The sequence below is a fragment of the Octopus bimaculoides genome, chromosome 14, assembly GCF_001194135.2.
Source record: "Octopus bimaculoides isolate UCB-OBI-ISO-001 chromosome 14, ASM119413v2, whole genome shotgun sequence".
Classification (NCBI taxonomy): domain Eukaryota; kingdom Metazoa; phylum Mollusca; class Cephalopoda; order Octopoda; family Octopodidae; genus Octopus; species Octopus bimaculoides.
Window position 1 is genome coordinate 21,639,334 of NC_068994.1, and position 16,002 is coordinate 21,655,335.

Genomic DNA, 16,002 nt, shown 5'->3' on the forward strand with positions numbered 1-16,002 from the left:
TATATATATGTATATATATATATGTATATATATGTAGATGATAGTTTACTCATTGCACCCTGTATATACAGGGTGTGATGGGTAAATTGTTGCCATTTGATATTTTTAATTTTATCAATTATACAGTATAGTAGGGTTAGTTGGGCACCATCTGAGGAAAATAGCACCATGACGCAACTCACTCTGCCAGAAATTTGGAAATGACATGCTGTACTGCTAGGCATTCATACCAGAAGCTCCAATATGAACATATCAGAATGTTTGTGTGTCAATCTGAGGACATATAACGAGAGTGATAAAAAGCAAACATCCAGTCAACATCATGGTGTTTGGAGTGATCACTAGCGATGGTGACGTTATGCCTCCATTCATTTTCCCACATGACCTCAGGCTCAACATGGAGGCCTACATCAAGTGCCTGGAGGAGGTAGTGCTGCCCTGGGTGAAGAGGGTGGCTACTGGAAGAACCTATGTCTGGCAACAGGACTCTGCACCATGCCACACAAGCAGGAAAACCCAGTCATGGCTGTCAGACAATTTCTGAAATCACACCACTGCTAATATCAGGCCATCTAACTCCCCAGACTGCAACTCACTTGATTATTATGTGTGGGTGCAGTTGGGCGAGAGACCAACAAAAATCCTTGTAACACCAAACATGAACTGAAGGCAAGGATTATGGCAACATTCACTAATTTAAAGAAGGAGACCGTCCAGAAGAGTTGCAGGAGATTCTAAAGTCGTCTGGAGGCCATGGTTGAAGCCAGTGGCGATTTTTTTGAATAAATTTACTGTTGAGTATTTCAATATATTTTTATGTAATTTTAGTAAATATATCTGTTAAAATGGGAGGTCAGTGTTATTTTTATTTTTGCGTAATTTAGACAATTTATTCACTGCACCCTGTATATATATGTACGTACATACACATACAAGGTGCAGATGGTATTCATTCGCAATTTTCAACTGCTAATTTTACACACTTTTTTTTTACTTTTGTCGTTGGTCCTTTTCTTCTTAAAAACAATAGCTATTTTTGCTTTATTTTTTTGCAGAATAATTGACCATGAATAATTTTGAACCCCATCAATTTGTGGAAGAGTCAAGGGGTGAGGGGATAAGTGGACCTGGAATTGGAGAGGAGTGGGTGGGCAAGTTCATGCGATTATAAAAGGAGACTGATAGACAGAAGGAGAGTATTATGTCTGCTTTACAAGCTTGCATGAATTGGAGGAGTCATCACAGTCAAGTTATTTTTAGTGGGAGTTATGGCTCTTATAGATTGATGTATATGTCATTTGATTTGGTTTGTCTGGCTGGAAGCCCTCCCTGTCACTAACCATTTTACAGTGTGTAGCAGGTGCATTTTCTAGTAACACCAGCACCAGACAGGTTGATAAGTTCTTGGTAAGACCTCAAAACACCATGCTTTCTCGGCTCATTTACTGTTCACTTTGGAACTAGCACTAAGTAGGTTGCCAAGTCTTCAGTGAGAAGAACTAAGGGACCTCTTAACCCTACTTCACATCTGATTGCTCACCAATCACTCTGAGTTGTTATTGATACATGTGCACATCTTTTACGACAAACTATCTATATAAAACAGCATAAGATGAGGCAACTACTAGCAAATTTTCAAGAGGCGATATACACTTGTTCAGAGCCATTTGGCTTTAGTTGATGGTGAAAGCAAATATAACTTACCTTTCAGCTGGATCTTGTTTTACATACTTTGAACTGTCAGTTGTAGCTACTGAGACAGGTACCGCTTCTCTCTGAGTTGCTACAACGGAGATGGTATGAATAATTAATAAAAATCAGAGTGTGTGTGTGTGTACATGCATTTCTCTTTACTTTTACATACAAGTATGTGAATACTAAGTAAAAGTTTTAAAAAATTCAACTTATTCAATCTATAAAGTAGTCTACACTAATATCTATTTAGGGTAACTGAAATGAGTTTATAATAGAGAGCTAGAGTAATCAACTTACAGCAAACCTCCTTTATTAGAGATCTTCAATCTCTGGAACATCGAACTGTGTCCTTTTTCTTACAATGCTATTAATAGACTAACAAACTCTGCTCTTCACAATGTTGTATGTATCCACTAAATCCAGTTTGCTGTTTTTCTTCATTAAAACCTATAAAAAGTCTGACAGGCCTCTCAAAGACCACTGACCCACAGAACTCAACTCCCAGATTTTTAAAATATAAAAAGATTTCAACCTTTTAAGTATCATGTTAATCATAGAAATCCTGGTTACATCACTTATGATTAAAAAAGACCCACATATTAGAGAAAATGCTACTTGTACTTCAGATACAAAATTAAAATAAGACAATCACAAAACATTGACACACATACACAGAAAAAGCATTACAATAGATAAGTATTTTGCTTTTCTATTCATGGAGATCAAATTAAGTTCCTGGTAAGTTGAATCTTGGTCTTCATTCTTGAATAAAGCTATTTCACTTAGATTAATAATGCTCTTGGCAAATATTTCCAATGTTCATTCCTCTAAGGTTTTATCAAAGAGTTCCTTACATATTTGTATCTCAGGCTATAAGGGATACTTACATTCTTTCTTCTCCAATTCTTTCAATTTGAGCATTAATTCTTCTATTAATTTCTCAATTCCTCCTGCTTGCACCTGTGAATTGAAACAAATTTTTAAGAAGAAAAAAAAGTACTTAAATCTAATATTGCTTAAAGACTGTTTTGAACTACAGATCTAGTTCTGAAATGACATGAGATTTTGTTTGGTCAACACAGGTATTAAATACCTGTATATAAACAAGCCAACAAGAGAGTTTCTGCATGATCATTTGACCTGCTGGAATTAACAGTTAAATCTCCCTCTAATCACACCCATCTTAAAAAAAGAAGGATACATTGGAAAGTCTCAGAAAAAGATGGGATGGCATGATTGTGGATAACATAATTTAGCAACCACCACTGGTACAGATACTAAACGGTGACCTCCAAAATTCTGACAATATTGACTATAAATTGAGATACAGAGGGAATGTACTGATTAGAAACAGTTAGACAAAGGTTAAAATAAGCTAGTGGATGAATGATTCTATGTTGGTGGCTCAGGTATATAAAACTACTTGAATTCATCTTTGCTAACTATGGAGATGATTGTTGTTTACAATGCTGACAACTGCAAGTTATAACCACCTGTCATACTTACAGTTAGGTGGACAGGAGAGTTAAGTGTCTTGGTAATAAAAACAGTACTACATTTGTAACAGCTTGTGAACCAGTGACTCTCTGGTTGGCAACCCTAATGACTCAATCAGCTGTGACTGTATTAAATCATTTAGCATCTATTTGCCTTTAGGTATTCTGTATATATTCTCAAGCTAGATGTCTGTATTACAATGGATAAGAGCTTTTTTTTTTATAGTTTCAGCTCAGAGCTGCGGCCATGCTGATGCACCACCGTTCAAAAAAATATTTATAAATTTAATTCCAGTATGAGTATTTATTCACAGACATAGTACCAAATTCAAATTTATTATATTTTTAATAAATCAGAAAATAGTGGCAGTGATGTATACATTTACATCTGGGTCAGTCATTAATTATGTTCAATACTATCACTTACCCTCTCTCCTGTTCACTATACCACACTGCTCGTGTTACAAGAAATGGCACTGAATCTGTCTATGTTCAATTCTCTACCACTGCTATTCTTATCATTCTACTTTTTCCCTTCCCATCATGAGTAATGAGAAATAGCATCAAATCTGTTTGTATCTGATACACACCACCTCCTAATGTCATCCTTCTGTACCACTTCTTTCCTTCAGGTCACTCATTATGTGACAACCTTCACTTTCTCTCTTACCATAGCCTAACTCTATGATTATCCATCCATCTCTCTCTCTCTTCCCATCAAACATGTAACTGTGATTACTGATTGCATCCTTACTTCTTCCAGTATTGTCTCTTCCATTACTCCCTCTTCTCCAACCAGTTTCTCCCATCATACTCTTATTTCTTTCACCTTTGCACCCTAGTGCATATTCTATCATTACCCTTTCTCCACCACTCTCATAGTCACATTGAATGGAGGCAACATAGAGTAATGAAGACTGGTTCCATGGAGTAGAAGGCAATCTCAAAATGCTGGTGCTACAATAAAATACACCAATGTAGTGTATAGGTGGTTGGTAAAAGAACAGACAAGGTTGTGTCAAGAGGACATTTTTGTCTCATTGAGGGCATTACAACCACCCTAATGGGTGTATCCAGTACAATCTGTAAAGTGGTAGGTATAAGAAAGGGCATCTGGCCATAGAAAATATATCAAAAACAGAACAGCCAAGCGAGACATAGTCAAGGGTCATAACTCTGAATAAGAAGTGACTTAGATCATGACAACTTATCCAACTTATGCCAGCCTGTAAGTAAATGTAAAATAATGGTAAGTTAAAGCTATATATATCTTCAATTGGAAACACATCAGATAAGGACATTTACGGATAGGGACATTTACAGACACCACAAAAATAATGACAAATATGCACATATGTAGACACACAGAGACAGAGGCTTTAAATCAGATTCAGAATAATACTTACTTCATCACAAACCTCCAGAAGGCACTGAACTGCTTCTCTCTTTTTGCTCTCCTCTTCAGATAAAGGCAACTTCTCCCTCTTGTTTACTCCTTTCTGCCGGCGCCCTTGAGTAGTAGTCCCTGCCACAGAGAGCCCTGCACTAGTGGAGAGGGAAGCTTTAGTATTGCTGACACAACTGACTCCCTTTGATTCATCTGGCATAACTTTAGTGGTACTCTGATTGCTCGTAGTAACCATGGGTTCTCGACGAAGGTGGGACAAGCCAGTAGTGATCCCTTCAATAGGTCCACAGCTGCCACTATCTTCATGACTGTCTTTGTCCCGTTGCAGGAGCAAACTAATAATATAACGAGAGTAGACTGACTCAATACCTCGCATGTCCAGTTCAGACTGAAACCAGTTGTGCACTGAGCTTGTGGACCTTCGTAAGGAGGATGTCGATGACAGTGGTGAAGACATCATCATCATCATAGTAGTTGTCAGTAGAGGAGCTACTGATGAAGAAGACACCGGATTCTGTGTTGACACAGACTTTGAAGAAGAATGATGGAGATTTGAAACAGCCACAGTACTAGCATTAGTTGCAGCTGCTGATGTTATTGTCATGGTGACAGCAGTGGGTGCTGGCAAATCTTTGGTAGTCTCTGATGAAGAGACTAGGCTTGAAGATAATGACATGGTGGAGGAGGAAACTGAGAATGGAGGAGAAAGAAGGGGAGGAGGTGAGGTGCGCGAAAGAGGAGAAGATTGAGGAATTCGCACAGTTATCATTGTGGATGAGGTGCTGGTGGTGATAGTATTTAACATCAGCGAGTCAGCACCTGCCACCAATGCTTCTGTTGTTGTTGTTGGTGGTTCCACAGCAGAACTTTTTAATTCCACTTCAGCCACACCTGCATACATCCGTAATTCTGGATCTCTCATTAGAATTGTACACACACCTGCTGCTTCTCCTGCTACCACTGCAGTTGTTTCCACCCCACCTGCTCCTGAGTCTGCTGCTTCTTGGCAGTTGCAGCACTGCTGATATTGAAGCCAGGAACAGTCCTGGCCCTTAGCATTGCTGCTGTTGTGGGGCCAAAGGACAAAGGGTGGATGAAGCATTGGGGCAGGAAAAACAGCATGTGGTTGCAGCAGTAGTACTAGAAAGAAGAGGAGTGAAAAAGTGATCAAAATAAATGAATGTCTGGTCAGTTGCAGCAGAGAGAGAAGAAAGAGTTGATGGCAGAACAGGGGAAAAATAATAGTAAGTGTTTTCAAGTGCCATTTCAGTTTGGTGGTGAAAATGGGAAAGAAATGATGTGTTAGAGCATTGACTGTAGTAGAGGCTAAACACAAAAGGAGTGTAGTTTGCAAAAACAAAAAGAGCAAGTAACAGAGAAAGTATGGAACTAAAAGAGTTAAAGTTTGAGCCAAACAGATGAACAATATGGGCATAAGTGAGCAAAGGACGGCTGTTGGTCTTAATAGAGTCAAGGGGTTTGAATGTTATCAGGGACTTGAAGGTGAGGCCTGAGCAATAATTGCAAGAAGTAAATGATTTACTTTGAAGTAAAAAGAACAATAGAGTTGGGGCGACTAAAGTGGTAAAGCAACTGGAATTCAATTTAAGCGACAATGTTTCAATACAGTTATCATACAAACCACATTTTCTCATAGTAGTTAAGCTGGCCATAACGAAACAAGTGAGCAATCCAGCTGGAGTGGTTTGGGACTAAAGTCTTTAATTATTAATAGCCTTTTTGTTTTAAATCTACTTCTTTATATATATATTTAGAATAAATTATAATTATGAAGAGAAATATGTTCTTGGGTTTTCTTGAGTTTTTTTTTGCAAAGCTACTTTTAAAAAAAAATATTTAAATAGAAATAATTAAAATAAAGGTAGAAAGAATTTAAAAGAGAAGAGGAAAATCGGTGAAAAAAATATTAACGAAAGAAAAATGTTTTACAACAAGTCTTTTAATAAGAATGACTAAGAAGACTGCTAAAAACTGTATAAAAGAGTAAAGTAAATCAACCAACTTGCAAGTCCCAGTGCTCTCACCAAGAAGCAAAGTTATAGTGTGTGTGTAGGAAGGAAAGGAGCAACTAACAAATATAAGGGATACAAAGCTTCTACAACCACCAAAGAGATTCTTGCTGGTTTTGGCAACCACTAGAAGTGAGGAATTATCTTCACTTTTGTAGCAGCCAGCACTACTGTTCAATGCAGGAACACATTCAAGCCATTGTTGCACCACACCATTTCTAGCCATGGTTAGGGGGGGCAGCCCTCAGCGCCGTAACCAAAATAGCTACTCCATCATCAGTCTAAGACAGCAGCCCTGCAAAAGAAAGAAACAAACTGTAGACTAACACTTTGGTAAGAAACATACAAATAAATTGGTATTACCACACGTATAACATAAAATTTAAAGGATAGCAAGATGGGTAAAACATCAAGCTTATAGTATTCTAAGTTAAGATCCTGTCAGAGTTTAACTTTTATTCCAACAAAGTATGTACCTATAACAGTGGACTTCATTCAGTTGAGTATATTGCCTCTTCTACAAAAATTAACCATATGGTTAATCTATGAATTAACCATATGGAATTAAAAGATACCCAAATGCTGGACTGGATACTTTACAATACTCAGTTAAATAACTTGCTGAGTTCAAACCCTGCACTATTGATTTTGTCTTTCATTTTCTTGGGATTGGTAAAACAAATACCAGTAATAATTATACTTAGATGTCAATTTAGTTAACTTTATATTATCTCTACAAAAATTGGCAGCATGCCTCTTCAAAAGAAATTGATATCATTATCATTAAAATGTAGAAACAGACGAATGCAAACCTAAATGCTTCTCAGTAGTTAGTTGTCCTCTAACCCTTAAATTCAAAGCTCACCACAGTTTGACTTTCTTTTATTGATCCAACACAGAAAAATAAACCCCACATATAGTATGATGGTTCAAAAGATTATACTTTTACATAGTATGTTTAATGCTTTATGCCAATACAAAAAGTCATTATTCATACAAAATCATTTCTTTTCCTACACTGATTGATACAATTTGGAGATATATTGTAAAATTACTTGGGTATCATTTTCTCTAGTAGATGCCATTCACTATGGCTAGACATGCTATTTTTACTAACAATTCTTTTAAATAAATACAGCAACCATAGTAAGAGTTATATCAAGATCTCAACTATATCATGCATGATGAAACTATAATAATGATCAAAATCACCCTTGCTTACAATGCACTAAAATTGTAAGCAAGCTTTATTTTTTTATTACAATATTAAAATAGGTTTAAATGTGTCTACATACAATCATATTTATTTTTGATAACTATTCTATAAACTATTTCAAATATATTTATGCAGACCTTCAATTTTGGATTAAAATCATATTTATTATTCCATATGTAGTAATTAGTCAAGTGCTAAAATTTTCTCATCAGAGGAATCTATCAATAAATGGTAAACCAGTTTAATTTGAGGAGGTAGTTGTAGTCCTCATACTTTTCCCAAAACATTTGTGGAATAAGTAAAATGACTAAGGCAGGGATCAAAGCTTTCACAATTTGCATTATCCAAAATAATAGCACATTCATGTTGTTATGTATATACACACACATGCACAGACCAATAAAATTACAAATGCAGAGAGTTATATACATAATTTATTATGTATAATAACAACTATAACCATCAACAGATATAATCATATTGGATCATCCCATAAATAATGCAGTTTTTATTTTTATACTTCTTTTATTTTTCAAAATTTAGATAAACAAAGTTCTTTTTTAATCTAAAATATACTCTCCTTCATTTTCTACAATGCTCTTCCATCTATCTGGTAGACTTGCAAGGTCCCTCTTCCAAAATTCACTTGTCTGTGACAAAAAATACTCCTCCAGTACTGTTTTGACTTCATCTACAAGATTCATATTTTTTCCATCCAAATGATGGCTGTGGAATAAATGATAATCAGATGGGGCAATGCCCGGCGAATATGGTGAGCAAGGCATTGTTTCCCATTCAAACTGCTCCAGTCTTTGGAATGTCATCCTCGTTAAATGTAGAAGAGCATTATCTTAATGGAAGAACACCTTTCTTCTTGAAACAAAAGATGGTTGTTTTTCTTCTAGTGCTGACTTAAGCTGCTCACAGTAGATTGCTTTTGGTTTAAAAATTCAAGGCAGACTAAACGTTAAATATCCCATCAAACAGATACCTTATGTGGGCGAAGACCTTCTTTAGCATGTGATGCCGGTGTTTCTCCTTTCCTTACCCAATCTCTTTGGCACTTGACATTTTTACAGAGAACCCATTTCTTATCACCAGTCACTATTCGGTCCAAAAAAGGTTCATTTATGAGACATGACAGCGAAGAAGTGCACACATTCACTTTCTGCGCAGGATTAGACTGGGAAAGTTTGTGAGGAACTCATTGACCCAATTTCCTGACTTTTCCAATGGCACGCAGGTATCGATGAATGGTTGAACGATCAAATCCAAGATTCTCTGCTAGTTCCTCAACGGTTATGAGATATTGTTCCACCAGGTTTGCAGGACATCCTCATCGAGCTCTACAGATCTTCCAGGATGAGGCTGGTCTTCTAGGCTGTAGTTTCCAGCTCGGAATGTCTGGAACCATCGATGACATTGGCTTACGCTTATTGTCTGACCCCCATATACTGCATTAATATTCCTTGCACTTTCCGTTGCATTGTTGCCTTTATTGAACTCATAAAGTAAAAATATGCCGAATATGCTTTGTCACTTCCATTATAGCTTTGAAAACATAACTGTTAAAATCTAACTGCACTCTTCAAAACTTGCACTGAGAATAAGGACACAGTATAATTATCTGCTTCTAAAGCAAGGTGATGCAGGTAGTTTATCCTGTCCCCCTCTTGACTTTTAGTTCGTGCAATTGAAAAAACCGCATTATTTATGGGATAACCCAATACATGTGTATAACCTTAGATATTTCATGTCCCATACAAGCATACACACGTGTCAACTGAGATGAGCAGTGTCTATAGACTTAGCATTCCTCCTACAAACGGAGACAATGTAATTAATGTTTAATTTAATTGCTGGTTTATGCCTGTAAGGAAAATGTGGAACCTCTATTTCTGGGATGGAGGTATGGAAGCATTTAAATATGAGGCTTGATTAGTGTGACATAGTAGGAATGATGAGAGGAGGGCACTCAAAGTGAGATTAAGCAAGCACAATAAACAATTTGCTAGTTCAGAGGAACATTAACTGCTGCTACTGATCTAGATTAGGTTCTCACATCTCCATTGGAAAAGGTTTCCAATTCATGAACACAATGAGTATATGGTGTGGGTACCTAGGTTGCAAATAAATGAAGCCTGTGTAGAGATTTTAAGAGTAAAGGTGATATCTGTGTAGGAATGTGTTTATTTAGATGCAATGAACTATCTGTGTCTTACTAAATCAACACTTATTGAGGTAATTCTTATGTAAGCAGCTACATAAATATAAAAATGAATTAGCAGAGATCTAGGTAGATTTGATGACAATTTACAAGTATAGAGTGTTGTTACTTTTAGCAATGTTCTCAGTCACACATGGGCGATTCCAGGACAGTTCACCGACAACCTCTTCGCATTCAGATTACTCTGTCAAATGCAATAGTTATTTATTCAAATTGTTTTGAATAATTCATGCATTATCTCATAGTTTCAAGATTTTGATAACATGATTGTTTATTTTTATAATGACATTGTAGAATAGGCGTGTGAAGCTGGATCTGGCAGGTTTAAATGTTAAAGGGTTAAAATTAGAAAAGAACACTTTCACATCTTCAACTTGGTTGAAACTTAATACAAGGGCAGATTTGGGGCCAAAAAGGACCCCAAATTTTTAGCTAAATCTGAACAACTGTTCGAGAGTTACAAGGCCATTTTGAGATCAAATGTTGGTTGACCTTGCATTTTTCAAATTTTAATAACCTTTTGAATGTTGGTTGTAACTATATAAAAACACATATTTGAAATTGCAATTTATAGATTTCAAAAATGTCATTGTTTTTGATTTGTGATGAATCAAAATTTCAATAATAAATGAATATTTGAACTGACTCTGACCTCTCAGAGGGATTTTTGAAAAATTCATTGAGGATAAAAATGCTTCCCTACCTCATGATTTTTGTAGTATGAATTCCAGTATTTTTAACTATAAACATATCGTTTCACTTCATTTCAAGAGGACCAGATGAGAAGTGTATAAAGAGTTCTACAGTTACACACCGTGTCATATATATACATTATTACATTATATATTCAATATCTTTGGCATGTTCCTGCATTGTTATGTATATCTGAGTATCAAAATTTTCTATGTTCTTTTTTTGTTGGTTAATTCCTAGAAGTCTTGGACAATGAAAAGATTTCCTAATATGTATAAATTGTCAGACATTTTCATAATGTAAAGCAATGAAGATTCATGGGCTTCAACTGTTTCAAACTTCTCAGTTGTCCTTGTATCTCCTTCCAAGAATCTAGACAATTTTCCATGAAGCCATCATACTCCATTGGCTGTGCAATGTCAGTGTGCATGTACAACAAAGTGTAAATGTTTTAAGAGAAAAATGGGGTGTAAGAGAGAAGGCAACACCAGTATGGTGACATAATGCATATGGATGAGGACAGCTGCGTAAAGCAGTACCAATCTCTAAATGTGGAGGAAACCCGTGGCAGAGGAAGACACAGGAAGATGTGGGATGAGGTGGCAAGAAATGATCTTACAGAGATGAGAAAGGACCAAATCAACTGGTGATATGCTGCGCTTGAGAAGACCTGCCTAGCAAAGTAAAATCCATGTCTGTGTCCCCCTCTCCCCACAACCTACCTATGCTCAATACTGTTTGTCCCCCTCCCTCCATTCTCCCTCACCTATCCACTTATCTACCTGCACACAATACACCCTTAAATTGCTCGCCCCACCACCTCTAGCTCCTACTCTCCTTCCAAAATCTTGTGAACTCACCCACCTACCCACCCTCTCCATTTTACTATATGCATCACCCTGTAACTTGCATGCATGGCCCCTATCCCCTTTCTGTCACATCTACACCATCTCTCTTCTAATGCAAGATATTGGACTGTTGAAGACAACAGACAAAATGAAGGGATCTATAGAGTCTACATATGAGTGGAACTTCTGGAAACAGGTCCATCAACAATTCTGATTGTGACCTAAACAATTCTGAATTACTTTAGTATTACTATATATCTATATTTATAAACATGTATTCTTAATGGCTATGTGTATGATTAAGCCAACCTTCCCAGGACCTAGTTTCAAGGTAGCATCAATTAAAATGAATTTAACATCCAAAGACCAGATGTGTTTAAAAAATTTGAGGCATGAACCTCTCTTGATGCTTGAGGCTAAGTGCAGCACAAAACAGCAAGCTAAAATTACAAATTTTATCATGGTCACCATTTACAATGTGTGAAACTGAATATCCTTCAGAGCATTAAATTACATGGTAACAAAACTGAAAAAAAAAAAAAAAAAAAAAAAGCGAAAAGGTTATTGGCAAGTTGATAGCTAGCAAGTCATAAAATATCAAGGCTATGGATATTTCATTTTAATAATTAGTGGTATCTTTAAACTATGTATTTTGGAGCTTCAGTATAATTATACACATAGCTATGCAGGACAATGTTATAAATAGTACTTAAGCTTCATTCAGAATTGTTTCGGCCATGCTAGGAGCTTGCTGAAGGATCAATTTTCCAGAGGTTCTACTCTATATGCAAATTTTATAGATCTCTTCATTTTCTCTGTTGTCTTCAACAGTTCAGAGGTGTCACAAGTTTTATCTTTTGCTTAGGGGTCATACCAGCTGTAAACAACATAAATATAAAGAGCATTGTTTATTCAAGTGAATATTATTTATACAATAAACTGTATATTTATACTAAATGTCCTTCAGTGTACAAATTTTTTTTTCTTTTATTTACTTTAGTTGTTTCAGTCATTTGACTGCAGCCATGCTGGAGCACTGCCTTTAGTCGAGCAAATCGACCCCCAGGACTTATTCTTTGTAAGCCTAGTACTTATTCTATTGGTCTCTTTTGCCAAACCGCTAAGTTACGGGGACGTAAACATACCAGCATCTTATATTTCTTCAGAGGATCCAAGCAAAATTTCACATTCACATTTTGTAAGGAGATATGTACTATGATCTACCTTATAATCTAAAGCTCAGTTCTCTCTCACTGTATAAGAGCATATGACCTGTAGGAAAAAGTGGTAAATAAATGGAAAACATAGATGCTGTTAAACATACATAATGATGCTTAACAAGCCAAATATTGAATATATAATGTAACAATGCATATAGTGCATCATAAATATTTGTAGAACTCCTTCATATATTTCTCATCCAACTCTTAGGATACCTAGCCCACGAAATAAGGTGAAATTAAATTTCAAAGGAAACAATAAAAGTTAATACTACTTAAATTATGTTTTTGAGCTATGCAATAGATTGTGTGTAAATCTGTTATAGCTAATTACAAAAGTAAAATGGCAGGGGAACATTATTATCTTCAATGAATTTTTCCAAAATCCTTCTGAACGGTCAAATGGTCATTTTAAATATTCATTTATTATAGAGATTTTTGTTCATTACACATCAAAACAACGTCCTCTTTGTGATCCATAAACCATTGTGATTCTAAATATGTATACTTTTATATAGCTCCAACCAAGAGGGAAAAGTTACAACTTGAAGAATGCAAGGTTAATGCTTGATCTCAAAATGACCTCACTTGTAACTTTTGAATAATTGGTCAGATCTAGATGGAAATTTGCTAATTAATTTTTGCCTCAAATCTATCATTATGTCAAGTTTCAGTAAAATTGAAGAGGTGATGGTGTTACTTAGTGAGTGAGCTGTCTTGGAATCTTCCAGATATGAGCATTTTCATTACTAACACTTCAACCATTGGATCACTTTTGTCACCTCTGACACAATGATCTCAGACCCACTGAGTTTGATGACTATATTACTCCAACAAAATTTAATTCATGTACATATGTCTCCTCTTTCTATCATCCCCAGTATTCTCTTAATCCCTACTCTATTAAATGCTTTATCCAATGATTCTACTCCAGATATATATCCAATATTTTTCTTCCCTATTATGATCTCCATTAACTAGCGATAAATACAAAACCTTATATATTCCTTATAGCCAAATTTTTTTCAGAAAGACTTTTTTTCTCTCAGGGTCAAAATGTACTGCTAAGGAGCTTTAAAGACTACACTCTAACACTGAATATTGCTCACATCTTTGGAGCATAAATATCTAAATGATTTTCTTGAGAAGTGTTTAGTGTGGTGGTTAGTTGTGTATTCTTTTTTAACTCTTCACAATGTTAGTTAAGCTGTGCAAAGACAACAACCACACTAAAATTTAATTGAGTTTCAAATATTCTATTAATCAACCCATATATATTTACAAGTGTACGCCCAATAAATTAATGGAACAACAGTCAGCGAACATAACACTTGGGAATCTTCTGTAATACAACATGCTAGATTATGAAAGTAGTGCATAATCTTTGAAGACAAAATATGCATATAATGAGCATTACTTGACATGACTTTGGTTGACTACAACAGAAGCATGTTACACAAGACAAATCAAAAAGGGGGAGAGACCAATTTGCTGAGCCGAGTGACATAGATTTACCTAGATGGTTGAGCAGCTTTGGTCTGAGGTTGAATTTTCCAGCTTTTTATAACTGTAAGCCACTTTTATAGAACCTTTAGCTAACTATTTCACAGGAAAACTTGCACACTTTCTTTGAAATTTGCCATGTCAATCACAAGTCAGCCTGTACTGATTGGTTAAATCATATTCACATAGGCATTAGTGCTTTACAAGGCAACACTTTTCCTTTTATAGAAGTACATTAGGTTGGAGTTCTGGACTGGAAAAGTCTGAGAGCTATGGTTCAAAATTCAGTAGGGGTCTTGCTGCAAGTGTATCCATTTTAGTATTTTCCAAACACTAGCTCACTTTTTAGCTGTGCTATCTCCCAATCTCATATCACTGGCTTCATTCAGTCCTTCCCTTCAAAATCTTAAGGAAAGCAAAGTAATCCACAAAAGTTATCATTCTCTTTGGACAAGGTCTTCAGTGCTAATTAATGTTTTATATAAAAAAAAAATTATGATTTTTTTTCAATCACAAATAGAGTAATTCTTAAAAAGCATAATCACCCCCACCAAATATAAACACAAGCTAGATAGCTAACACACTGTCTTCCTATTTCATCACTAGTGTGGTCCATTTAAAAAAAAAATTAGGAAAGTGAAAACTCATAGATTACTTAATCTTCTTTGAGACTGTGAAAGTAGTAATTGGATGAGGTCCTCAAAAGAGACAGGGAAAAGACAGATAAACAGTGAGCTAGTATTTGGAGAGAACATATATGAATTCACTTCACAAAAACTAAATTCAATAATAATTTATCAGCTATTTAAATTTAATCCTTAGTAAAATACCTAAACTTAAGGCCTGAGCTGTAATCATTTAACATAAATCAGAACTGTGCAGAAAAAATATTTTATTTAATAAAAACAAGATATCTTTTGCCTTCAAATTCTTGTCTTAGTTGTTGTCTAACTGATTAGAGTAAATATATCATAGCTGAATACCTACTGTTGATGTAGGTGTGGCACATATGTATATATTGTGTATAAGGAAATAATCTAATAGGTCAATGCTATGATTTTGGACAAAACAATGCACACTTTTTTATGTATGTATGACACTGCAGAAACCAACACTTTTGCTGCAAATGTTAAACTTTCATGACAACTTGTCACATTATTGCTACGGCCAACACTTCTTCACAATAGTTTGGTTTCTGCATTCATTAAATACTTCAGCTCTTGATAATTGATCACTCTCTATAAATCTAAATGTCCTCTACTAAAAACCTGCCCATATATCAAGAATTGTGCACAACTGTCTATGTTTAAATAGGTATCATGAATTTTTGAAAATATTTAAATTTAACTTCTACTGTACTTTTTCTAGAGCAACCAAAAAGAAACATTTTGATACCTCATTTGTGAAATTTAGGTGAATATTTTAGGAAATATGACAATTTGAATGGCTAGCAAATTAGTTGTAATCTTGCCTAATTAAGCCTAAATGAATAATTAGCCATATTTGTGATGTTATAACTTTGAAACTGAGGTGATAATCATCTTTAAAAATTTCACAAATTAATAGTGCTCATGGGATAGCAGTTGCCTGTTTTATCAGGTTCTTGAAAATTAAACTAATTTTTTGGCAATTTAAAAAAATATTTGTATAAAGCCTATTTTGTTGC

General features: G+C 35.3%; 1 protein-coding gene across 3 annotated transcripts in view; it reads right to left on the reverse strand.

The window, feature by feature from the left end:
- LOC106875078 (serine-rich adhesin for platelets) overlaps positions 1-16,002 on the reverse strand; it is a 98,115-nt gene that overhangs the window by 60,409 nt on the left and 21,704 nt on the right. For all 3 annotated transcript variants that reach the window (XM_052972750.1, XM_014923047.2, XM_052972749.1), the window contains 3 exons: positions 4,598-6,924; positions 2,583-2,655; positions 1,705-1,783 (listed from right to left, as the gene is read on the reverse strand). In XM_052972750.1, the coding sequence (XP_052828710.1) occupies positions 1,705-1,783; positions 2,583-2,655; positions 4,598-6,034 (1,589 nt within the window). In that variant the 5' untranslated portion in view covers positions 6,035-6,924. The remainder of the gene's footprint in view (positions 1-1,704; positions 1,784-2,582; positions 2,656-4,597; positions 6,925-16,002) is intronic.